Source organism: Clytia hemisphaerica, unplaced genomic scaffold (assembly GCF_902728285.1).
Source record: "Clytia hemisphaerica strain Z4C2 unplaced genomic scaffold, Clytia hemisphaerica genome assembly, whole genome shotgun sequence".
Lineage (NCBI taxonomy): Eukaryota > Metazoa > Cnidaria > Hydrozoa > Leptothecata > Clytiidae > Clytia > Clytia hemisphaerica.
The window spans coordinates 107,414-132,684 of NW_027104122.1; the positions used below are offsets into that span (position 1 = coordinate 107,414).

Below are 25,271 nucleotides of genomic sequence, written 5' to 3' on the forward strand. Positions count from 1 at the left end.
TGTGATGCCCAAAATTTGGCACTCACTTGGAAAAAACTCTATAATTTCAGCCCAACTGGGGAACTGATTTTGAATTCATCTCTAAATTTTGAATTTAAATGAGAAATTACACCCCCAAACCATCCCTGGAATTTCAATAGATATTTTCATCCCCATTGTGGGAGATATTTCCACAGGAGCAGTGACACAGGGGTGTAATGTGATCTTAATTATATTGCATTTTTTTTGTGTAATGGTGGAGCCTTTTGTGCACTGAATTCAAGATTGGCCATAATTTTCATCGTAAAAGATTTCTTTTTAGTCATTTTTACTGATATGGAAAATCATCTTATCTTGTCAATGCCTAACAGAACTCTGTTATTTTCCAAAGGTTTTTTGGAAACATTCGTATACTTGCATACACTTTCCATTACAGACTTCGTTTACCTTTTTCTATTTGAAACACAATCGAAGATATCGTTTTTAGCGAAATTCATATAACTAATTATTTATTTGTAATTTTTAAGACTATTTGTAAATATATACAGCTTCATTAGGAATCAATAATCAATTCAAAAATCAATAAATTACATAAAATTAGACAAAAAAAATTAACACACATAAATCATAAGGATTTGACAACGACTCCATATCCGAAACCATATTTCTGTTCCATTTAAAAACCATAAGTCTGAAAATTGGAAATACAAGTTAAAAAAAGGTAGAAGCCAAAAAATACGATGCTTTCCATGTTCTCAACTCAAGTTTGGCGTATAACAATTTCGTTAATTCCGATCTTTATAATTATGAAATTTGAATATTATGAATTCAAAATGTCGTATAGTAGTCGACGAAAGATTTCTGAGAAGGTATTTCTAGCAAATTGCCGAAGTCTTAATCTTACCTTGCAAGAGAAGCAACAATTTTGAGCCATCCACTTTTTGTTTTTATCCTTTGTACAGAATTTCTCTTTGGCCCACTTTTTGCATTTCTCCGAATCGTGTTTATCCTTGTCACAATCTATGAGAAAAATAATTTTATGTCATTTTCACCAAGTATAAATACAACACCCACCTTATTATTGGAAAATTAGCCCGAAATTTTTCACCACTGACGAATATATCATCTGATCTCTCTTAACTATTTTAACCGGGTCGCTGAGAAAGGGATGAAATTTGGAAGTTCTATAGTTTAGGCACAGGATTAACGATGTTGATATTTGAAAATTTCTTTTTCATCATCAAAACTTTTGTCAGCTAAATCTCTTCAATATAACTGACAAAAAGATTTTGTCATATTTTATGATTGAAACACTACATTTCTAGCTTTAATACTAGCAAGTAACTCTTTCAGATAATACCATTTGTGTTGAAAAAGCAACTCACGTGTTTTGCACGAAACACAACAGTTCTTTGGCATCCAAGAATTAACAGCGCATTCGGATATTTCTTTTGATGCCCATCCATCACATTTGTCTTTATAAGATGCATTGTCTGTGCATGCTGGTTCTTCTGTTGAAGTAGATTAGGAATAGAGGTCATAAAAAGTTTTTGTGTGCACAGCTATTGTTAGTAGTTTGTGCAAAACAGTTTCAAAACAGCAATTCCGCTGGATGCCTTATCAGCCTTTTTATGCCGACCCTTATCACGCCAAAGCTAAATTTTTCTCATCTTTCCCGACTCTAATAGACCTTATCGGAGTTTTTGATTTTTCTAAAAAAGCGATGCATTGTGGGATTGTTTTGAGTGTATTACAATAGAAATCTCTTAATAATTCCTCGAGGGGATTCTATTGTAATACACTCGAAACAATCCCACAATGCATCGCTTTTTTAGAAAAATCAAAAACTCCGATAAGGTCTATTCGATTCCGATAAATTAAGCCGGCCCTTATTACGCCAGCGAGGGAAAAATAACACTAAGGGCTGACATAAAAAGGCCCGATAAAAGGTACTTAATATTTCAATTTCAAAGACCTATTCAACCATCTTGGGAATATGATATCTATTGATTCAACAAAGAATTCTTAAATCAATTATTCTAAGCCCAGTTTAGATGATAAGTTTTGCGGATGTCCGCTTTTTCGGGACACACTGTACAGACACTGTAAAGATTCTAAATATTCCTTTAGACTTCAAATAAACACTCACTCGTCGTACAAACCCTGGTAAAAATTCTTGAAAAGTTCTTGAAAAGATCTTATCAAGAAACTTTGCTTATTCTTTTTGGACCTACCTAAGGTAGTCCTTTAAATTAACCCTTGTCCGTTCGTTCGTTCGTCCGTTCGTTCGTTCGTCTGTTGCCAGCTTTTCTCGGGATCGGCTCATTAGTTTTTTCTAATTTTTTGCGCAACGATGCAAAATGGCAATGCCCAAAATGTGACGGAGCCCGATTTCCGAAAAAAAAATTTTTCCGGCCGAAAATGGCGGAAATATGCTGGAAAAACTGGTTTTTCGGCATTTTCTCGAGATTTCATCATTAGTTTTTTCTGATTTTTTGCTCAAAGATGCGTATTAACAATGCCCAAAACATGGCCTAGTCCGATTCTTGAGAAAAAATTTTTTCCGGCCGAAAATGCAGGAAATATGCCGGAAATTGCCGTTTTTCTGGATTTTCATTGGACTCTTTCCATATAATTGGTTGTTTTTTCATTCAAAAACATTATTAATAGCAATGCCCACCATCAAGCATGTTTCAATTTTCAATAAAATTGATTTTTGAAGCCGGAACTTTCTAAAAATCGCCGGAACAGCCGATTTTCGCCGGAAAACGGTATTTCTTGAATTTCTTGAGCTGTACTTTATATTTTTTTCATGAAATTTTGCGCACTGATGCAAAATGTCAATACCTAAATTGTGACGGAGCCCGATTTTCGAAAAAAAATCAATTCTGGCCGAAAATGGCGGAAATATGCCGGAAAAACTGTTTTTTTGGTATTTTCTCGAGATTTTATCATTAGTTTTTTCTGATTTTTTGCTCAAAGATGCGTATTAACAATGCCCAAAACATGGCCGAGTCAGATTTTTGAGAAAATTTTTTTTCCGGCGGAAAATGGCTGAAATATGCCGGAAATCGCCGTTTTTCTAGATTTTCATTGGACTTTTTCCTTACAATTGGTTGTTTTTTCATTCAAAAACATTATTAATAGCAATGTCCACCATCAAGCATGTTTCAATTTTCAATAAGATTGATTTTTGAAGTCGGAACTATTTTAAAAGTCGCCGGAACAACCTATTTTCGCCGGAAAGACAGTATTTCTTGAATTTCTCGAGCTGTACTTTATATTTTTTTATGAAATTTTGCTCACTGATGCAATATGACAATACCTAAAATGTGACGGAGCCTGATTTTCGAAAAACAATTTTTTTCTATCCGAAAATGCCGGAAATATGCCGGAAAAACCGGTTTTTTGACATTTTCTCGAATTTTCATCATTAGTTTTTTCTGATTTTTTGCAGAAAGATGCGTATTCGCAATGCTAAAAACATGGCCGAGTTCGATTTTTGAGAACAAATTTTTTCCAATTGTAAATGCCGGAAATCGCCGTTTTTGCAGATTTTCATTGGATTTTTTCCTTATATTTCTATGTTTTTCACACAAAAACATTATTGATAACAATGCTCACCATCAAGCATGATTCAATTGTCAACAAGAAGCCCGTTGGGCGTGAAGGCCCAGCGAAAAGTAACGTGTTGAAAACGAGCGTGCAAAACAGCAAATGTATGACCATGTTGATCAAAGACAGGAAAAATATTTTCAAAGTCACCGCGGTACTTCTCAATAGTTAGACGCTTGAAACTTTATTGAATGGTCTCCATTCCAACCGGGTCTACAGGCGAAGGTTCACGGTTGAATACAAAAATCCCAAAACTTAATAAGCGGCAGGGGGTTGGAATAAAAATGTCCTAGGTGGAAAATTTCCATAAATTATGCGCGCCCATAGAAAAATATAAAAAATACCCGCAAATATATAGTGAGTGGGCGCTTTTTAACCAATTAGGTGCACTCACATATGCAGGGAGAAATATCCATGCAGGCATGTTAGTTGGACCAGACTGTAAACCAGAAAAATAATCTTTAAAAAACTAGACGGTGAAATAGTTTACAGTCTGCATATCCAGGCCAATAAAATTCATGTGGTTAATGTGAGTTAACAGTTTAATGTGACAGATCCAGAAATGATCATTTTCACTGTTCATGCGTTGCAACCATGAAAAATGTTTCAATATATAGTTCAAATTTACCCATGAGCTGCATTTTCGTGTCCATTAACAAATTCCAGAATCAGTTTATACTTTTTAAACAATAAATAATTATGTGAGTCGAGTTTGAAAAATCAAGCCACCGATCGTTTAATGCGACAGATCCAGAACAGAAATGGCCATTTTATTTCATCATCATCATCATTGCTCGACCGCAGTCGAGACCATTTTTGAAAAGACCATTGTATTTAATATACGTAGAATCATGAAAAAAGTCCAAATCTTGTTCAAATTTACACATTGAGCTGCATTTTAGTCTCCAATAACTTAATTCCATAATCAGCTTACTTGAAATAATTCTGTGTCGAGTTTGAAAAATCAAGCCACCAATCGTCAAACGAGACAGAACCAGAAATAACCATTTTCACGCGTAACATCATGGAAAAAGTTCCAATCTTGTTCGAATTTACACACGAGCTCCATTTTAGTGTCCATTACCAAATTCCAGAATCAGTTAACTTGTAATAATTATGTGTTGAGTTTGAAAATCATAGCACGCACGTCCCACCACTGACTGTTGTTTTGGTAAAACAGCGACATATCCAGAAGTGACTGTTTTCTTGTGTCGCATCAAGAAAAAAGTTCCAATCTTATTCAATTTTACACATCAGCTGCATTTCAGTTTATTTATTTCTATATCGGAAGCCATTATTTCCTAAAAATAAAATCTTTTTGAAAACAAGAAGCTAAAAAATGAAGGTGATTTTTAGGTAGAATTTTCACTCATAAAACTTTATTAAAACTTGAGCAAAGACTATAAGATATGACAGAATGTTGAAAAAGGTTTATAAAGAAAAATCATTACAAAATTTCTTTGGTTTGAAAGTCTCTTGACCACTAAAGCAAAGAAAATGTTCAAGAAAGTATGAATCAACCTCCTCGCTTCGACCGCCATCTTGTTTTGTTTTAAAAATTGTTTTGAAGGAGCGCGGAATCAGAAAATATATCTTTTATAGCCAGTATCCGACTTTAGCAAGCTTTTCCCTCTCCAGACGGCAAAATTAAAAAGTGTGTTACTGGTTTTAAGCGCTGTTTCTACCAAAACGGACGGACAGACAGCGGAAGGAAGGCAGGATGAGGACGGAAAGTTGCAAATGAAAGGCCCTATCGCTAGCGCTGGGCCAATAAAACTGATTTTTGCAACCACAACTTCCTATTTATAATTTCCCTACAACCCTCCCCTCTCCCCCCCATCAACAATCAATGATGAATTTATTGCGTTGTGTATTTTCGCTAAACGCTATATTTTCTGACTGATTTTTTTTCATTTTTCTTTTCACATTGCTATCTAACTTTCATCATCAGGTAGGTCCATTCAGCATGTTGCTTGTTCAGTTTCACTGCATGAAATATAAGTCTTTCCAGTTTCTTGTCTTTAAAAACTTAATATTTTCGAACGTACAATTGCGGAAACATCGAATTTTCTTTACAGTTTTAAGAAAAGATTCTTTTTCTTTAAGTTCTTGAAAAAAGATTATCTTTAATTATTTCTTGCTTCGAAAAGATAGTTAATTCCTTTTGTCGTTTTTCATTAAAAAGTAAATATTGCATGTTTCTAGATTGACTATCTTTTCTTTGTTTGTATTTTAAGAAAATATAAAGTTTTCTTCTTGAAATTTAAACGAAAAGCTTTTTCATGTAAATATCAAATTTTCATGCCGAATTTATCGAAAATACAATCATCAAGTAAAAAAAAAAAGGGTTATAATTTTTTTGGAGCAAGATGATAATGTCGTTTTTAGGAGTGATTCTTGATTGAAAAGATTATATTTTAGTTAGAAAATGTCATAATGTCCAATAAAACACCCCTGTGTCTGTTAGCGTATGACAGAAAAAAGAAGAGATGTCCTCTGTTGACCAAACTAGGTGCCGCTTTGCTTTTTCGCATCTTAGAATTAGCAGTTTCTAGGCGAAAAGAGAAAAAATGTCCTACACTTTTTACTTTGAAAAATCCAAACTTCAAATATTTCCTCCCTAGTTTGTCCCATATTTGATTAACCCATCACGGTACTGCCGATATCACAGCCCACTGCAAAATTTGGCTGAAATTTTGTCCCCGCTGAAAAAATGCCCTGTAAAAACTATCATCCCCACAGTAGGAGAAGCTCCGCCTGGGCTGTAATAGAACCCCAACCCACTGGAAAATTTGGCAAAAACTTCATCCCCTGATGGAAAATACCCAATTATTTCAGCCCCACAGGGAAATCGACTTTGAATTCATCCCCATTGAAAAATTATATTTAAGAAACTGCATTCGAAACCATCCCACTGAGTTTTTGAACTCAAAAAGTATAAAAATTCTATCCCCATTGGGATTTTATCCAACTGCGGGTCTTGACACAGTGGTGTCTCAATGGAGTTGAGTAAATAGTTGTGTATGAAGATTACTTCTTCAATTGCTTATTGATTTTAATGCATTTTATACGCATTAAAATAAAATTATTAACTCATTAATTCATTATAAAGATTTTAGGTGAGGGCATTGTCAAAAGTTGACCTGAATTTATTCTTGGGAATTTATAATCTTTACAAAAAACCGCTAAAATCTATACATAAAAACGTTTGCTCGTGTTAGTTTAAAACATTTTCTATACATTTTTTCAATCTACTAACAAAGCTCTACAAATCCTCCCATTTCTGGCTTTGAGGCATTGTGCTTCAGCACCTTCACCAGATTATCTACAACGAGACTAATTGGAGATGTTTAGAAACGATTTTTGTTTAAGGGTTGGAAACTGGACTCAAATCGATCTTCTTCAAATACATAATATATGACTTTCATTTCATTTCATTCCATTTTGAGATAATTTTCAAAATGTTCAAAGTTTTTTTTCGAATGTCTAGCAACAATGGTTAGCCATTATGCCTAAACAAAGATATTTTATTTAATTCTCTAAATCTCGATTTACTTCATTATAGTTGAAAAATGTAATGCACGGCAAATTTTACTCCCTACATATTTGAATCAAGTGAAAAGGCGTTTTGTAGAAGGAATGAAGAACAATTTAATTGAGATTTTCATAAAATGAAAATAGTATAATGCTTTGGCAGCTACCTTTGTTTCGTTTGAGTATTTTGAATTTATAGCGATTCACTGTTTTGGGCCTCTCAGCGTTTGCGACGATGCGCTTATGGCTAGCAGGCTGCAATTAAGTCTGTATTTTACATTATAGATAGCATTAAATTATTGGGAATTTCGCAAATCAGCCGTAAATAATTTTCAAAGTCAGTAAGTGTAACGAGATTTACATACAGAACGAATCAGGAATGTATAAAAAAAGAAATCGCTTTGATATTTCATGAATACACGTTTTTTATAAGAATATCCAAAAATTTTGAAGCCTTTGGATATTCTTAACTTTTTGAGTTTTAAGCCAAAAAAACGTTCTTAACATGTACTTATTTTCCCCCATTTTATGAGTATTTATGTCCATTTTCCCAAGAAATCGGGTGTTTTTGAGTCCCCAAAGCCTTAAAATGTTCTCAACTTGTTCTTAACATTTTGGCCATTTAAGCCTTATGCTCTTATATAGTTTGTTCTTATAAAAAACATGTAGTATTAAGTTTTTGCGTTAACTAACCCTCGTAAGCCTGGGGCAATGGTGTGTATGAAGAGCTCATAAAACAGTTCAATTAAAGTCTGTCCAGATATAATTGGCAGTGGAAACAAAAATGCTTGTAACTTTTGATAGTCAAATATAATTATGGAAATTTTTTTTGTTTGTTTTAGAGAATCAAAAGCGCTATATTTGAATGTATTTTTGGTTGAAAAATTCACGATTTTTAGCGGTTAAATTTGCGATTGTAAAAATTGAGCTTTTTTTCTACTTACGCTATAACGTTCATTTTTACACCAGTGGTAGTTCAACCTTAGGTTAAGAAGTTTGTTAAATTTCAAGGCGAACAGAAAAGTCCTTCGGAAGATATGGGACCCGAAATACCCCTTGGTAGCACTTTTCTGTGAAATATCAAATCTCTAACTTATTACTAAAAACGGGGGCTATGTTATCTTTTTTGAACAGTGCAATTAAAAGTTGGAAAGTGTTTTAAGTGTTGGTGCATTGGTATTATTGGTATCATTGATTATTTCGAAACGAAGTGAAATCACAGTATAATTGTTTTTATTGAAAAGATAAGCATGAACTTATATTGCCTTTGTTATTTTTAAGTCATTAAAAGAACTTTGCTAATTCACAAAACACTAAACACAGTTTGGCTATGAGGTCATTAAAGAGATCGTAAAATGTGTTATGATCGAAAAACTGTTTTATCATATCACTACCCCCGTTTTTAGTAATAAGTTGGAGATTTGATATTTCACAGAAAAGTGCTACCAAGGGGTATTTCGGGTCCCATATCTTCCGAAGGACTTTTCTGTTCGCCTTGAAATTTAACAAACTTCTTAACCTAAGGTTGAACTACCACTGGTGTAAAAATGAACGTTATAGCGTAAGTAGAAAAAAAGCTCAATTTTTACAATCGCAAATTTAACCGCTAAAAATCGCGAATTTTTCAACCAAAAATACATTCAAATATAGCGCTTTTAATTCTCTAAAACAAGCAAAAAAAATTTCCATAATTATATTTGACTATCAAAAGTTACAGGCATTCTTGTTTCCACTGCCAATTATATCTGGACAGACTTTTAATTAAACTTGTTAAAATTAAACTCGAATGCTTTAACTTGATGGAAGAAAATAGCGATTCGTAATTTCTCTTTTTTGGCGATATTTCAAAGGCTGAAAAATTAATTTCGGCGGTTTCATCAAAAACAATTACAATTAACTGTTTGAACTGACCAACACCACTCCCTTTGGGACCCTGTGTTAACACATTTATAATTGTGGAGAAATCATGATATTTTCAATCGCAGTCCAATTAAGTCTCTTATAGAAAAATGTTGATAAAGAGATTTTAATTGGCAGAAATTAAAAGAGGGAAAGAAAAGCCCTTGACTTGTCACGAAATCTTGTAAAACGCTTTCATACGAACTTTACAGTAAGCCAAAGAGTGAAACAAAAGTAAGAAGTAGAGACTTGGAGATGATTATACGTCAATAATGCTAAAGTGGCCCTGCAATGATCATGTAAGTACTCATTCGTTCAAGTTATTTTTGAAATAACCTGTCTAAAACACGTTATTTCTTTCTTGCTATTATGTTTTTTTTTGTAATCTTCAAGTCATTTTGGATTATTTTCAATTTGAAATAAAGATAAATGGGCAATTAATCTGTTTGATAATCCTGTTTGAGAAGTAGAGTATATTTCTATCATTTTCTCTCTACAGAAAGTCGAAAAACGTATCGCGAGCTCGGCGGAGGGAGCCGAAATATCAATTCTCTGCAATGTCAAAGACGTGTGGAGAAAACTTATCACAAAATGAACATCGTCTCGTCAGAAGACAAAGAAATAATTCGTATTAAGAAAAAGAAGTAAAGATTGTTGTTTGACAACACCACAAAAGAAACAGATCAGACGGAGAATAGGAGAGCACTCGGGAAAAGAAGCACGATACGCAACTGAAGAAGTAATTGTTCGACTTCTTTTGTTAGTTAGTTCATCCATTTTTATACGAATACAATTTCTTGAACCGTAACCTAAATCTTATCTCTTAAATTCGAATAGTGCTTTACGGGTGCTTTACAATGTCAAATTTTGTCAGAAATATCCCCAACCCTATAAGCTCCTTCTATACCATATCAATTCTTGTCATTTAAAAAAAAATTATATATATTATGAATTATTTATTATCTTATTAATTTAAGTCAATTTATGTAAATAAAGCATACTTTAGATTTTTAGAATACGAATTATGAGTAAATAGATATAACTATGAATTTATTTAATATTGAATTTAATTTTAAAGAAGAAAATTATCCAAAAATATTTAATAATTCAATATCTTATCAAATCTGATCTCCCGCCTAATTTTTCAATGTTATGAAATCAAACGGGTCATTTTTTTTACCCAGATATATATATTATCAACAAGATTCGCACAAATGCGACTAAATATTTCCCCCTTACACTTGCAGATGGACTCATTGAGTTTAAAGCCCGAAGGGCTAGAGTTCAATCTCTAACCTTTCTCAGGCAAGAAAAAGTGAAGCCTTAAAAATGTAACTTTCGAATTATTTATTATTTAAAGGTCTGATTGTAGCAGTTTAAGATTTTGAAAAAAATGAAAACTCGACCCCAGGCCCAAAACATCAAAATTTTCAAAAAAGAAATATGGTTTGTCTCTTAGCCAATCAGATTGCTTATATTTTTCAAGTTCAGGAAAGGAAAACAAAATTGTAGTTATGGAGCCAAAAAAGGGACATTCGATATATGGAGGTTTTTTTATATGAGTTTATTAGGAGATTTTCATGCTGCCAACGAATTTGTTCGAGTTAAGGAGACGTTCGAGTAATAGAGGTTCGAGTTATGGAGACTCTACTGTATTTAAAAAAGTAAGCTCATCTCCAGGATAAGATGATAAAAACTTCGGGCATTACGATACGCTTATAAAAAAGTGTAGGCTAAAAAAATAGAAAAAAGGGCTCGGTACTGAAAGGGTTAACAGCATACACTCTTTTTTTATAAGAACAATCACGCTTAGACTGAAACAATAGGTCTATTATTCTAGACAATCGAAAAAATAAGAACAAGCTTAGGCTTAACTCAAATTTCATGGTTCTTATAAAGAAAGAGCGTAACGAGGGTTCATAACAAGAAAATGTCAAAGTGAGGAACGTTGCATATTATTGTACTGTAGTCATGTGTTTTAAAAATTACACTGAATGTAAACCTCAGATTAAGCACAAAATGTATATTAATATATATATAGTAAGAAAAAATAAAATGTTTTCTCCTGTCAGAACTACAAACAACAAAGAGTGGCCGAATTCTTTTTCCTCTTAGAGAGACGATGTTACAATGAATATATGTATATAATGTATATTAAAAAATGTATAACAAAAGAACAGTAAAGCTAAGTTTATTAAAAAATTAAGGAAACCAGCACAAATGGGATAGGCCAAATCAGCAGTTTTTATTGGAATCATAAAGGCAAAGGTCAAACAATTGCATTTTGACCGTTTTGTCATTTTTTTGGCAATGACTTCTTTAAGAAGAGATGCTTTATTCTATCGACCTCTTTGTCAAGAATATATGTCAACCTGAAATATCGGACAATAGTTTTTCTATCGACTTCTTTTATTTGTGGAGAATGTAAATCAATCTGCTCAAGCAGACAAGGTTTATATTTTTGCCGTGTACGAAATATCGGACAATAGTTTTTCTATCGACTTCTTTGTCGAGAGTGTAAATAATCAATCTGCTCAACAAGCAGACAAGGTTTGTTTTATCGACCTCTTTGTCGAGAATGTAAATCAATCTGCTCAAGCAGACAAGGTTTATATTTTTGCCGTGTACCTCTTTAGTGATCAAGCACTGTTGTTTACTCACACTGTTGGTGATCAATGCTTCCTTAATCACCAGCACACTGTATGGCACTTTTAGGAGAAAAAAAAAAAAAGAAAAGAATATCGCATCCAAAAATTTCAAAAATCCTTAGGAAAAAGATCCCTGAAAGTCACTTTTAAAGCTGTCTGACTGTCTGAAAAATAACCAGAGAGAAAGTTTCCAATTCCGTCGAGTTGACAACCAAAACAGTCCAGAACATGCACCACATGGTGAGTTAAATTTCCTCAATAAAAATCGCACATTGATTAATCCTGACTAAATAAAGGTTTTACACTATAGACAAGAGTTCCGCCTCACTGCACAAATCGATCGGGAGAGGCGTGGGCGTTATTAAAGGGGCAATCCGCCACCACATAACACGGTTTGTTACTGTTTTTCTAAAACTCGATTACTTTTAGGGTGCATAGGGGAATTTCCAGTTGAGGCGGAGTGATCAAGATAAAAATATCACGTGACTTTTGACGTGAAAACAAACTTATGTGGTGGAAGGCACAAAAAATTATCTTCCTTTCTCAGAAAAAAGCTACCATTTTGTTTCAGCTGAAGGTAACCTGATAACAGCTGTTCATAATTTTCTTACGTGCACGGTAAACCTCTGAAGGCACTTGAAAATAATACATCTGAGAATTTCACAACTCAAGAATCTTGTTGTGCGCCAGAAAGTCAAAAACTGATACGGCGCCCTATTCATAAACACAATCACGCAACTTTGTTGTCATCCCCAGTCCTTATAGACGAACGCGATCCTTACGATTTCGAGATTGCATTTTCGTCAGATCGTATGTTTTCACCCAGTGGGTTCGACTGACAATTCCTGCATTAAAAGCCAAGATGCAATATGTTTATTAAATACACGCTCACAGTATCTCTAGTCAGAGAAAACAATCACACATTCAAAAGTGTCTTTAGTCAGTAAAACAACCAAAACACGTACCAAAACAATCACACAAGTTTCAAAAGTTTAGAAAATCCACAAAACCTCAGAACCAAGAATTAAAGACTTTTTTTGGGGGTCACTCGGTAAACAAATCTCATATAACTTGTTCCAGAGACATTGTCCATTAAAGAGTTTGTATTTCAAAGCAAAAATATTTCTTGTACTGCCCATTTTTCTCATCAATTCTTCAACTTGAACCAGTTTCACATCTCGATAGAATGTTAATACCATTTTGCCAATCATTTAATGTCCAAAGTTATGGGGATGTAGCGTTTTCTTCATGTCAAGCAAATGTCTCTGAAATCTTTAAGTTGGTTGGTTTGGTAAAAGGTAATCCATGGATATCTTTGTAATCAATGATGAAAAACTCTTGAAATTACTGATGATTACGGTTGAAGTGTTAGCCTCACATTTCATGTAATTATTGGTCGCCAATTAGATGAAAATTGTATGTTTTTTGTTCGTCAGAAAAGAGTTATAACTTTTAAAAAGCCAAGAGTGAATTTTCGTCCATCTTGTATTTTGATCTGAATTATTCGTGTCTTGATTACTCAAAAACATGCGCGTAACATCAAGGTAAATCCGTGCGATTTTGTCTGAATAACTAAGACAAATGAAAACAAAAACAAACTTCGCAATGTGGTGGCGGATTGTCGCCCCCTTTAAGGGCGCAAAAAGGGCGTAAGTAGCCAAGGATCGGAGAAATGCCTTTTTAACTAATATTTCCCCTTATAGCGGGGAAATATTCAATAACGAAAAGTTGATTATTTCAGCCTGGTTTAGATATCTGCATCTTTTCGAAAATACGTAAATAATAAATTGTTAATCTTTCCTTTTATTAAAAAAGTTTCGTAATTTCTTTTACAAAAAAGGTTCGCCTTTTCTCAATTTTGAATATAACATTTCCATGGACAAGAAAATAAGTAAAAGTGAATCTTCACTGCGTGGAGAAAGTCTTATATTTTCGCTTCGGAGAAAAGTGGTACTGTACTTTTCGTGGCTAAAAATGTAATCATTTTGTACATCGAAAAGTTAATCATGTCGATGTTTAGAAAATTTAGGCTTTTCGAGAAACAGTGAAGATTCACTGTTACTTGTTTTCGCACAGAAGAAAATTCAATGATTTCAAAACAAGAAAATTAAGAGAAAAGTTAACTTTTCGTCATATATCTTGCGTTAGAGAAGACAACTTTTCATGCAGTGTTTCTTACTACGAACGTGCCAAGATCTTTCAAGATCTTTAACGATCTGATAAGACTCTTTTATAAGTTTTGAATAAGATTCTTGTCCCTTACAGTGATTCAAGATCTTGACGGAATCTTAAGTAAAAGTAAGTCGGAGGTGACCTGAAGGCTCCACTTTCGATAGCTATCTACCTGAACAGACCTGAAGGTAGGGGAGGGATTGCTCCACTTACTTGCTGAGCATCAAGCAGAGAGGCATCAAGTACCATTTTGGGAATCTTTGGTGTGACCCGGCCGGGGGTTGAACCCACAACCTTGAACACGTTACGGATGCTCTTCCACTGCACTACGGTCGCTGACAGAATTTTACTACTATCCCCGTTCAATTATTGAATAAGGGCCGAAAGCTTCGCTCGAGTGACAGAATTCAACTGATGACCTCGTCATTAATCAACTATTTCATTAATACAGTCAATGATAACACACACACAAAAGAAAAAAACCACTTACCGTATTTCGAAGCTGACCAAAAACTGTTTCGTAAATACTATCCTAAGAGATTGCTCTCCTTGAGTCTAAAGACTCCTTCTTATGAAAAACAATCATAACCAGAAATTTACGTGCTTTTAAGATTCTTAACCCAAACTTGATAAGAACCACTAAGAATCTTAAAGCTTCTTTGCACGTAATAGTTAGTTAAGATTTGGAAAGTCTCTTTATAAAAACTTTACAAGTTACGCAAAGAATCTTAAAATATTTTATGGCTCAAGATTTCGTAAGATTCTACTTAAGAACTTAATAAGAAATAATAATTATCTTACTATAAATATGCGGGAAGAATCTTGACAATTCTTAACGATTTCTTTACAAGATCTTTTTGTTGGAAGAAATTTTCAAGATTGCCTAAGAATCGTTGTAAGATCTTACAAAGATTTTATAAGATTCTTACTTGTTAAAGATCTTGAAAGATCTTCAACGATCTTTTCAGATCTTATCAAGAATTTTTACCAGGGAAGTGTCCCAAATGACTGACAGTCCACCAGAAACAACTTACTGTAATAATTTTCACACGATCGACAACAATGATCTAACATGAATTTCTTATATTTTTCACAATATCCTTTGTTTGCCCATTGCTCACATTTTGTTGACGTCACTTCTCCAGGGGCCATATCACCCTCAATATCAACACAAGTATTCGTTTCTGGCGTTTTTGTGGTGGTTGTTACTGGCGGTAGTGTAGGCTTTGGTGTTGTTTTCGGAGCTAAGAAGCGTGAGATAAAACAATAAATGATTTATTGAACAGTACGAGCTTGTAGCAGCTGAGCATTTGTATAAATAAAGTGGAGTTTCTATAGTCTGACCTCTGATATAGGGAAAGAAAGAAACTTTTTTCGCTAGAGGATGAGCAGAAGCCTAGAGTCCCTATAACTCAAACCCGCACGGGAAACATAAATTTGCGTTTGAGTTGTTGAGATATTCGAGCTATAGAGGTTCGCGTTAAGGGGAATCTAGTTTTTGCCCGGAAAAGGCTATTACATGTTTCGAGTAGAAAATAAACCTTCCTCTAATCCGCTATTACAACAGAGGACTAGTTATAAAGTTAGTTTGGTGAAAATTTTCTATCTGAATAATTTGAGATTTTTTACCAGATTTACAAGAAACACAGCATTGTTTTGCCATCCAATTTTTGTTTTTAGCACATTCCCCTTTTTCAGTCCATCCTTTACATTTACCGGCATAAGTTGGGTTATCGAGACATGTCTCCCCAGTGATCTTCAATGAAGGATCTAAACGAGAGAAGTTTTCAGAGAAATTGTTATCATTTTTCATGACTTGCAAGTGCTTCTCCCTCGTGAATTCTTTAAAATTTCCTTAGATGAGAGTGGAAAAAATTCCACTGAACTGTCAATTCGGTCATCCCCTCACCACAAACCCACTGTGGGAAGAGATTGAACCAGGGATGTGAGACAGGGGTGCACTCGGCCAACACTGGGACAGCTAGTAGTATGTTCTACTCGCTTTTCCTTGCCTCTCAAACTCAACTTTCTATCAAAGTCGTGAAGGGTTTCTAAATAATTTTAAACCTTGAAATATTTTGATACCTTGAATATATTGACAAATACACCCCCGTCTCACAGGCCCGATGTAAATTTTTTCCTCAGTGGGGATTCCTATTAAAATCCCAATGGGGTTATAGAAGTAATTATTTATTTATTCCAAAGTTAAAAGTTCCAGTGGGGATGGTTTTGAAGTACAATTTTTAAACATTGAATATCGAATGGGGATCAAGTTAAAGTCAATTTCCCAGTGGGGCTGAAATTCCAGAGTATTTTCCCACCGGGGACGAAATTTTCACCGAATTTTTCAGTGGAGCTGGATCAGCGGGTCTGTGACACAGGGGTGTACAAATAATCGCTTTACCTGAGCAAGTGTGACAACATCTTGGGATCATAACTCGCCAGTCAAAAACACACATGTTCTTTTTGGACTTGCAATCGAACGAGGGGTCATCTGCGCATTTTGTGGCTAGAATGAAGAGTAACGATTAAGAGATCTTAATTAGAATCGACGTGTTTCGAAAGTATCAGTTGACGTATTTTAGCAAAATTCGTCTGTTTCAAATTTATAATGGGGGGGGGGGTAGCGATTACCTCACCGACAACCAGATAACAGGAAATGTTATGTTGTTTCTTGGTGTTAATTGTGTAGAAAAAAACGCTAGTGTACGTCTAGTATAGGCTAGTTATAAGGTAGTTAATTATGGAATTTTAATTCTGTTCCGTCTGTCTATAATTTTCATGCAATATAACTTACAATCAAGATATTTCGGGCATTCGTTGTTGTCAAATACAATATCATCAACAGCAATAACTGACCCACGCCATTCTTCAAATCGAAATTCAATGTAAATCTGATAAGAAAAACGGTCATGGATAAAACAGGTGCAGCTTACAAACTATAGTTGCTAACAAATATTTCCAACAAAAGATATACACTGTGGAGTCTTCGTAACTCGAAACGCACAGTGACCGAAAATGTGTCCGAGTTAAGGAAACTTCGAGTTATAGAGCGGTAAGGTTTATAAGGCATTGTTAACTGACAGTTAGTCACACTAGGAAATTAAGCTTTCAGAAAAAACAACATCAGTCATCTACAGGATGTATTTGCAACAACAAGGATGAGAGTTATCTGAATCAAGTTCGCAAGACAATTATTAAAACTTGAAAGTTTGAACAAAATAAAACGTGCAGCAGCCAAAATCAACCAACCAAAATTTGTCATTCAATCCCGAGACAGCACTTCGATTCTTAAGGCCTTGTTTATACGCTAATTCCAGTTATAGAGGTTCGAGCAATGAAGACTCCACTGTAGTTGTTCCACTTCATAACGTTAAATTAGAAAAAGTAGACATTAGGTCTCATTAGGCTTTTAGAAGATAGCCAGCGCCACTTAAGATATAGCCAACAGTAGGTCACGCAGTCATACCCTCGCACAAGAAAAAAATATCACACAATCACAGTACAAGTAACGTAAAAGTAACCTGGATCCCTGTGTGTTGTCAGTTTTTTTTTGTTTATTCTCTGGCGTCCATCAATAACATAACTGAAGCCTGGGATACACGGGGACGAGGTTGAGTTGCGAGTCTTCTTTTCGATGCAGTTTTTTGTAGCTTGCTACAAATTCGATGGCATTGCACTTATGCATGTGTTACTATTATTAAATGTTTGCTTACCTTGGTGCCAGCTTCAACTCTTCCCATGTTAACAGTTGCATAATGCCAATTCTTCCCTATATTGCCTCCTTTGTTAAACGCTGAATTGATATATTCTCCTTTCGGTGTTTTCCAATAGACACTTATTGCATTTTTGGAGATTATATTAAGACCATTTAACATGTAGTGGAATGATAAGCAGGCTTTTGCGTGTGTTTGGGTAGTGGTGACTGATAAGTCCGCTATGATTCGTTTTCTTTTATTATCGTAATACCAACCCTTCTCTGTGAATGATGCAATATAATATCCTAAAACAAATATACATAGGCCGAGTAAAGAATTTTGAACAGAATCTGCGACGCTTGATCTCGCCACTATGATGATTTCATATTTTCAGCATAATTTTTTTCTAATTTCTAATTTTGTCCATCTCTTACTCTCTCCCTCACTTGTATTTTTAGTTATTGTATTTTTAACTGAATTATTTTATCTTTTATGCGAAAATCTTGTATTGTTCAAGGATCATTCATGCGAGCATGGTTGTATTTTTCAATTAATGATTTTCTATTGTTTTTTTAAGGAATGATCAAATATTTCCGTGTATCTGTCTAAAATATCCAATTCAAACCATGAGATTAATCAGGAATCTCATGCTTGTTTTCGTGAAATTCTTGATACATTACCCTCGGTCAAATTTCGAAATGTTTGTTGCACTCGGGAAATTTCAAAAAATTTCAAAATTGACTTCGGGAAATTTATCCCGAATTTCTCTCACAACCATGAGATTACTAGTACTAACTTTTATTTGTCAAACTTACCAGCTCTACCAGTTACTTGAGACGTATGATCTTTAGAGGGTCCATCTTTAGGTAATTGGTATGATGCTCGTCCGTTCTTACGGGCAAAAAATTGTTTTGGTTTTGCTGTCCAAGCTCCAAAGCCAGAATCAAAGTTTTGGTCCAAATTGTCAGCTGTGTGAAGGGAAAAAAAGATAACATCAGTGGAATAAACCCAGCTGGCACTCAATGTTGTTTTAACGTTCAAGTAACGTTAATTGGACGTTATGAATGCCACATGGACGTTGTTTTGACGTTATGTGCCAGCTGGGAAGGCTCTTGATTAGCGTCAAACTAGAAAAAATCCACTTAGTTAAAAGAGTTAGAACGTAAGTCATTGAAGACGCACTCAAATGGATTCAGTATTTTCTTATCGCGGAGTCCGGGGGGGGGGCTTCACTTGATTAAAAAACGACTATACGCGCAGCCGAAATTAGGCCATTGAAATCAGACCCTTAAAATGCAAAGAGAATTTTGCAAAATTTGAGCGAAAAATCGACACTTAGAGCAGTACATATTTATGGTTAGATTTTTAAAATACAATTTTTCTCATCTTTGCTGATTTTGACCCTTACAGTGCATGTATGGTAGGTTATTTACCTTGAATGCCCCCCCCCCCGGGTATAAGAGTTTGTATTACTAGAACTTATAAAATACAATCCCATCTAGATATGATCGACTTACGTCCTGCGCTACATCTTTGTTTACGACACAATTTTCGTTCCATTGAATTTCCGAAACATTTTCTTCCTTTACCACGTGGAGGTGGATTATCACATTTTCGTGTTCTTTGTTGAATGCCCCATCCACACTTTCCACTACAAGATGTAAAAGCACTCCATCTGCTCCAAACTCCATCTACAGCCTCCTTGTCACCTGTGTCAGATAGAAAAAACAGTCATATGCGCTTGCTTTGATCTAATTAGTTACATTCAAGGCGAGCAGCCCGAGATTGTTCATAGATTTTCAAAAAAGATTTCTTCAATCAAAGAATATAGACCAAACATGGTCACTTGTTGACTCCAAAAACAACAAAAAATATGGCCTTTTTAATAAGGTCAACCTGTCAGAAATCAAACGCCATATATTTTGACTGAAAATATATACATTTACATTCGTTTGCAGTGAATGATTTTTTAGAGGTTTCTTCAGTTATGTAACGAATGATAGCTATGCTAGCACTGGGATTGATCTTTTTCCTCTTAATTTTCATCTTCGTTTTCGATTTTTTTATATGACGATATTCCCCTCACGGTTGTGTTTTCAAAAGCACAAAATCAAATTCTGTTAAAAGTTTTCTGCATTCGTAATTTAACTGACAGCTGATTTGGAGAATAATGAAGCCATCAACAAATACACCTTTTCGACCGTAACCGCCAATTGCCGCGTGGGCATTTTTTGTCCGCTTTATCCCACTAAAACTGTCCCAGTCCTTTTTTTGCACCTATAGAAAATAGAAAAATGTGTCAAAAAGGTGTATTTTAATTACCTTTGCATTCTGCGGGCGAACATTCGATAACATCTTCATCTGTTCCCCATTTATTTCCACCTGGACAATTATCAGAATCCACACAAAACCGGTATCTGGCTTTGCTGCATTCTTTTCGCCAGTTCTCCATACATCTGGTCCAACCAACCCATTGACTCCACCCACTCATAACTGAAAATGAAAATAGTTTTTCATAAAACTAAGCATGTCATGGTTTGGGGGAATAAATTGTGCTAATTGCATCAATATTTCAATAAAAAGTCCTTCAATCTAGCAAAGGACAGCAAACAGGTTGCCACATCTACGAAAATGTAATTCACTGACCTATCTGCTAATTTATATTATTTCCCATCTTGTAGCGCTATTTAGATGTTAGTTAGCTCATACCATACTGTACACATTTTTTATAAGGAACTTGAGGCTGGAAATTGTCCGAAAATTAAGGAATTGTCCAAGGAACAGCTCAGGCTGAGAATACGAAAACAAGTTAAGGAATAGTAAGAGTTAAACTAACTTACAAATATTTACAAATACTTAAACAAAAAATTGATTTTTTAAAAAATATTGGTTAAACAATGTTTAATAAACGGCTTTTTCTGTATTGTAGTCAATTATTTAGCAAAGCATCAAGTCAGTCCGAGCTTTGTAGCGAAGTAAAGAAGGAGCTCCGATAAGGAACTTTGAAGCTGAAATGCTCTGAAAAATAAGGAGCTCTAGACTCGGAGCCAAGTTAAGGTTCCTTATAAAAAACGTGTACCAGGAGGTAACAGACAATAAATATAGATAACTCACTTGCTGTATGTTTCTTTCCATTTTCATCAACATGTTGACATTGATATCTCCGATTCAATTCCGTTATATCCCAATCGGACATATCACTGTTCCCGATCGGTGCGTCGGGGTCTTCTTTTGATTCAATGGTATTTCCAGTTGCGGATCCCTTACGGAAACCAGTCTTCCCGTATTGCATGATAGACCGAAGATCATAAGGGGTACCATGATAATTCTCTTGGCCAGGAACATTTTTATCAAAATTTGAGTGGAACACTTAAAATAAAAATTTGTATAATTACCAGACAGTCGGGAGCACTACATGGAAAAGGTAACTATTGCTTTAACAGAAAATATTTCCCAAACGGGAAGGTGGAAAACTTCCCGAAATGGCTAGACTTTCCAAATCGGGAAGTGTCCCGATCAGAAAAGTGGCCTCTGAGCACTTCGGAAATACCTGTGGAAAGTTTAAAACTTGTCCCTCTTGTAAAGGAAGGAAAATAAATAATTTTCACCAGGTAGTTAAGAAACCCACCGGCTAATCGCTTCTTAATTCTCTATCCTCATTCCCAATTAAAAACTTCTCTATTTGGAAGTTTTTTCTCGATCGGGAAACAAAAATCTGCTTTGTTTACAAAAATTCTAATTCCCGTTCGGGGACGATGAAAAGTTCTTGACCAAAACGGGAAACAGAAAAGTGATGGAATTTTCAATCTGGGAACAGTTTCCTATTTTGAATTATTTTCACCTTCCCGTTCGGGAAATAGTTTCCGTTAAGGCAATAGTTTCCTTTTTCATGTAGTGGTACCGACTGCCAGAGGAGAAATCAAAAGTCTTTTTATCTTCAACCAGACAAAAACTATTAAAAAACTCATTGGAGATTTTTAGTGTAAACCATAATCATCCAGAATTGTAGGACTTTGAAAATCTATTATAATGTTATGAAATTTTAAACCCATTTTTATACCTTTGTCCACTTTGTAAAGGTAAATGTTAACGTAGCTATCTCTGTCTGTACGACTCTGTTCGTGGGAAAATCCTACAAGGCAATAAAGAGTAAATCTGAAAACGGACCAGCTAGCAAGATTACCAAGTGAAGTGCTTTTTTTATATAAAGTAGGGTTTTAACTCCGAGTTTTAACACGAGACTTAGGACCAAGACCTAAAAGCTCAAAAATATTCCAATAAGGCTGAGAATATATGTAGCCTGGAAGCCACTTAACCCTCCCAAATCGAAAAATCTAATGAAACAAAGTTGAACAGTACTGAAACTGCGATTCTTGCCCGATCTTTAAAATCTGAAAAACGTTAAAATACCCAAAAGTGACAATATATTTCGGCGCCGATTGTAGGGTAGGATCCGAATTCAACTTAAGTTAACATACTATACATACCAAGCAAAAAATAGCATTTTAAGCCTTCTTGGGGGATGATGGACAATTTACAGTTAAAAGGATAATGATATAGTCTAAGACATTGAGCCCTCCGACTATTTTTCACCCATGCGGACTAAATTTCCGCCTGACTACTAATTTGCGTGATTGAGATTATTTTATTATTCGAATTCGTCTTAGACTATAGCATAGTTTAGCTTCAATCCTTTTTGCTTGGAAAAAAGATTAAGTCATTTCTTGAATTGTCATCACGTCATATAATGTAGCACGCTCGAAAAAAAAGTTGAATACATTTCAACTTTTTTCAACTGTTACGTCAGATCATGCTAATGGAATTGTTACATTTTTCTTTTGACCAAGAACACGGAGGCTTTCTCTGTACTGTAGTCAATTATTTAGCAAAGCATCAAGCCGCTTTCAAAAAAGTGCGATCGCAGCGCGCGCAAGCGGAGATCAGCCTTAAGATTGTTAGGGGAAAGCTTCAAATCGCTCACCGATAGAATGAAGTACTTCATGAACAATAATGGCTTGGTTCACACATCCGTTGCCAAGAGAAACGTCCGTTGATCTTGAGTCATAATAATATTTTCGACCAAGCCCAGAATAACACCTGAATGTAAAGAGAGTTCGACTAGTAAACCATTTCGTTGTATTTTAATACAGCTTATGCTTTGTATGGGGGCTCAACACGTTCGCAATATAAAAACTTTTCCTACGCCCCTGTGTCCCAAGAAAGGGAAATGCTTGTTAGTCTAACAGAGAGTATATAGATCTTTTTTACGAACCTGATTGTTAAGCATTCAATTTCAAAGTGAAAAGTTCGCAAATAAAGACCTTTCGCAAAATGGTTGTCTTGTTGCATGGAAATGGAAAACGAGAATTTTGGTTATAATCTTGACCTTCCCTTCACATTGGTGCAAATACTGGCCCAGAAAGTTAGAAAAGTGGTGAAAAATACACTATACACTATGCCTTGTAAGGGAGTGGTCATCATAGGGTGGGGTGGAGGATATTTTCACAAATTCCAAAAAGTAATCTCACTCCCACCTAGATATTTTCAAAAAGGTTTCAAGCCCCTCCCTAACCAGTCAATATATTTTTGGCACCCCCTATCCCAATATAGAACCCCTCAAATATATGAAATTTTTTGAGACCCTTCCCTGAGGGTGGGAAAACATCCTAAAATTCTCCATCCCCTCCTTGTATACTTTCGGACCACTCCCTGGCCTGTTTGCATTTGAAGTTCTCTTTATAAATGTTTAAAAGACGTGTTTACCCAGATCCAATGTAAAACCTAATCCAATGTTTGTCATAAGAACTTTTTGAATTACTGAATCTCAAACATGATCTGTCTTCAATATATTTCAAAGATTTTTGAATTTCTTGACGGTCTGAAATTAGATAGAGAAAATGTTATAAAAGAATACAAGGCTTTGATGACTGAAATTTGAGAATAAGGCTTTGCCAACTCTTAAGCACTCGATTGCTTAGGGAAATGAATAAAAATACTCACAAAATCGTTAAAATAAGAACATAAAAACACTTTTGCGATTAACACTAAAAAAGTTAAGAACATCCAAAGGCCTAATCAATTGTAGATATTCTTACAAAAAAATGTCCATTTGAGTGGTTAGGAAACTTATTTTCACATTTCGCAAATCGGTCAAAGGGTTGCATGATATCAGCCACTGTATGTGGGTGACGAATGTCAAAAAAATCATCATTGTTGTGTTTTGGATTATTTTCTATCTCGACGGGTCACGATTTGCAGAAATGTGGAATTTGGTGAAAATCGATCCACTGAAATTTGGTAGAATAAAACTATATAGGAATCGAACCTACCTTTTGAGCTAAATTCATTTCCGATTTGATATGGAATTCTTCTTTTCCAATATTTTCTATGATAATCGAAAACAGGTGATAATTTTTGTTTGGCGGGTGCATTTTGGGGTGGTGCTGATAACACCTTTCGATTCTCCAAGAAATCTTGCGTTGTCATGAAGATGTCTCCACCAACAAGTCGATGACCGTTATCATCTAGAATATCGATTTATGAAGATTAGTTTTAACCTGGGGACTATCAGCTTGGTTATACAAAAGAAAGTGAAGTTATTTTAGCTGAACCATGGCCTTCTAAAGGACTAATCAATTCTACAATCCGGTTCAAAATATATTGAGAATTTTAGTTATTTCCTCATTTTTAAAAGTTTAAAGTTCGGGCAAGAAAGTCGCTTTTGGGCCAATTTTCTAAATGTTATCGAATATTTGGGAGGGGTTCATCGACTTCCAGGCTATATTCTGAGCCTTATTGGACCATTCTTAACTTTTGGATCCTGAAGTGAAATCTTTAGGTCGTAAGCCTAATGTTAAAACTGAGAGTTAAAACTCTACCCTGCTAACCTAGCTTAGAGCGCTTCCAAATCATTTTTGAGTATAAGATCTTGTAGGAATTTCCCTTTTTTCTCAAATATTTTGACCCGGATCGTACCAGAACCAGTCAAATGGGACTGGGTTCGAGTTTACAATCCACAAAACTTACCACTCAATCCTTTTTGCTTTTTATGGAATTCTTTGTTGCTCTCTTCAATAGTTTTCCACATATCGACTAGAATAAGGAGTGGAGTTGCATGTCTTTATGAATTATGTTACAAACGTACTCCGAAGGTTAAATTAGGGTGTTAACCGGGCTTTCAGATTCGGATTTGTTTATAAATAAGAAAAAACTATATAAGAGCATAAGGCTTCGATGACAAAATTATTGGAAGTAGAGGAAAGCTTTTGCAGAACACCGTATCAAATTCTTTCATCCTTTTACCCTTTTACCAAGGGCACCAAAAATCTACTGGGTCACTGAGACAGGGATGTAAAGGTTTAGGACATGAAGTATCAACAGCAATTCCAAAAATATACTTACAACAAAAAACATTTTGGACTGTCAGCAGGGTAGTAAGAAAGATAAAGATTATCTTCATACTTCTGTTTCTCTTTATCGTCGACAGTACGAATAACTGGTACTAAAGCACCCTTCAAGAAGGAAGCCTGGATCGTTCGAAAAAGAGATTTGCCGAAGTCAGCAAATCTTATTATAAATTTTCCCTTTTTGATTATTTGATAAACAGAAAGTTAACAGCCACACACTTTAGATAAACATCCTTTCTAATAATTACGTATGAGGATGACATGTTTTGAATAGGACCTGACATTCTAAAATCTGTGAAAATATCTGCAGGGTCAAAAAA

The 25,271-nt window shown here is 34.9% G+C and overlaps 1 protein-coding gene across 1 annotated transcript; it reads right to left on the reverse strand.

Moving 5' to 3' along the window:
* Nucleotides 1-471: 471 nt before the first annotated feature.
* On the reverse strand, nucleotides 472-25,256 carry LOC136813541 (uncharacterized). Its single transcript, XM_067070054.1, has 18 exons — nucleotides 24,947-25,256; nucleotides 24,572-24,637; nucleotides 23,875-24,069; nucleotides 23,309-23,423; nucleotides 22,527-22,642; nucleotides 21,606-21,677; nucleotides 20,660-20,914; nucleotides 19,868-20,038; nucleotides 19,063-19,254; nucleotides 18,361-18,513; nucleotides 17,564-17,850; nucleotides 16,645-16,741; nucleotides 16,252-16,356; nucleotides 15,477-15,617; nucleotides 14,882-15,091; nucleotides 1,365-1,490; nucleotides 884-999; nucleotides 472-670 (listed from the first exon to the last, which is right to left on the reverse strand). Exons 1-18 carry the CDS (start codon nucleotides 25,002-25,004, stop codon nucleotides 656-658), a joined length of 2,490 nt encoding a protein of 829 aa, XP_066926155.1. The 5' UTR covers nucleotides 25,005-25,256; the 3' UTR covers nucleotides 472-655.
* Nucleotides 25,257-25,271: the final 15 nt, after the last annotated feature.

Coding starts and splice junctions, on each gene's coding strand:
- LOC136813541 (XM_067070054.1), bottom strand. CDS start 25,004: ATGAAGATAATCTTTATCTTTCTTACTACCCTGCTGACAGTCCAAAAT. Junction 16,742..17,563: donor GAGTTGAAGCTGGCACCAAG/GTAAGCAAACAT, acceptor TTTTCTTATCAG/ATTTACATTGAATTTCGATT. Junction 16,357..16,644: donor ATGCCCGAAATATCTTGATT/GTAAGTTATATT, acceptor TCTTCATTCTAG/CCACAAAATGCGCAGATGAC.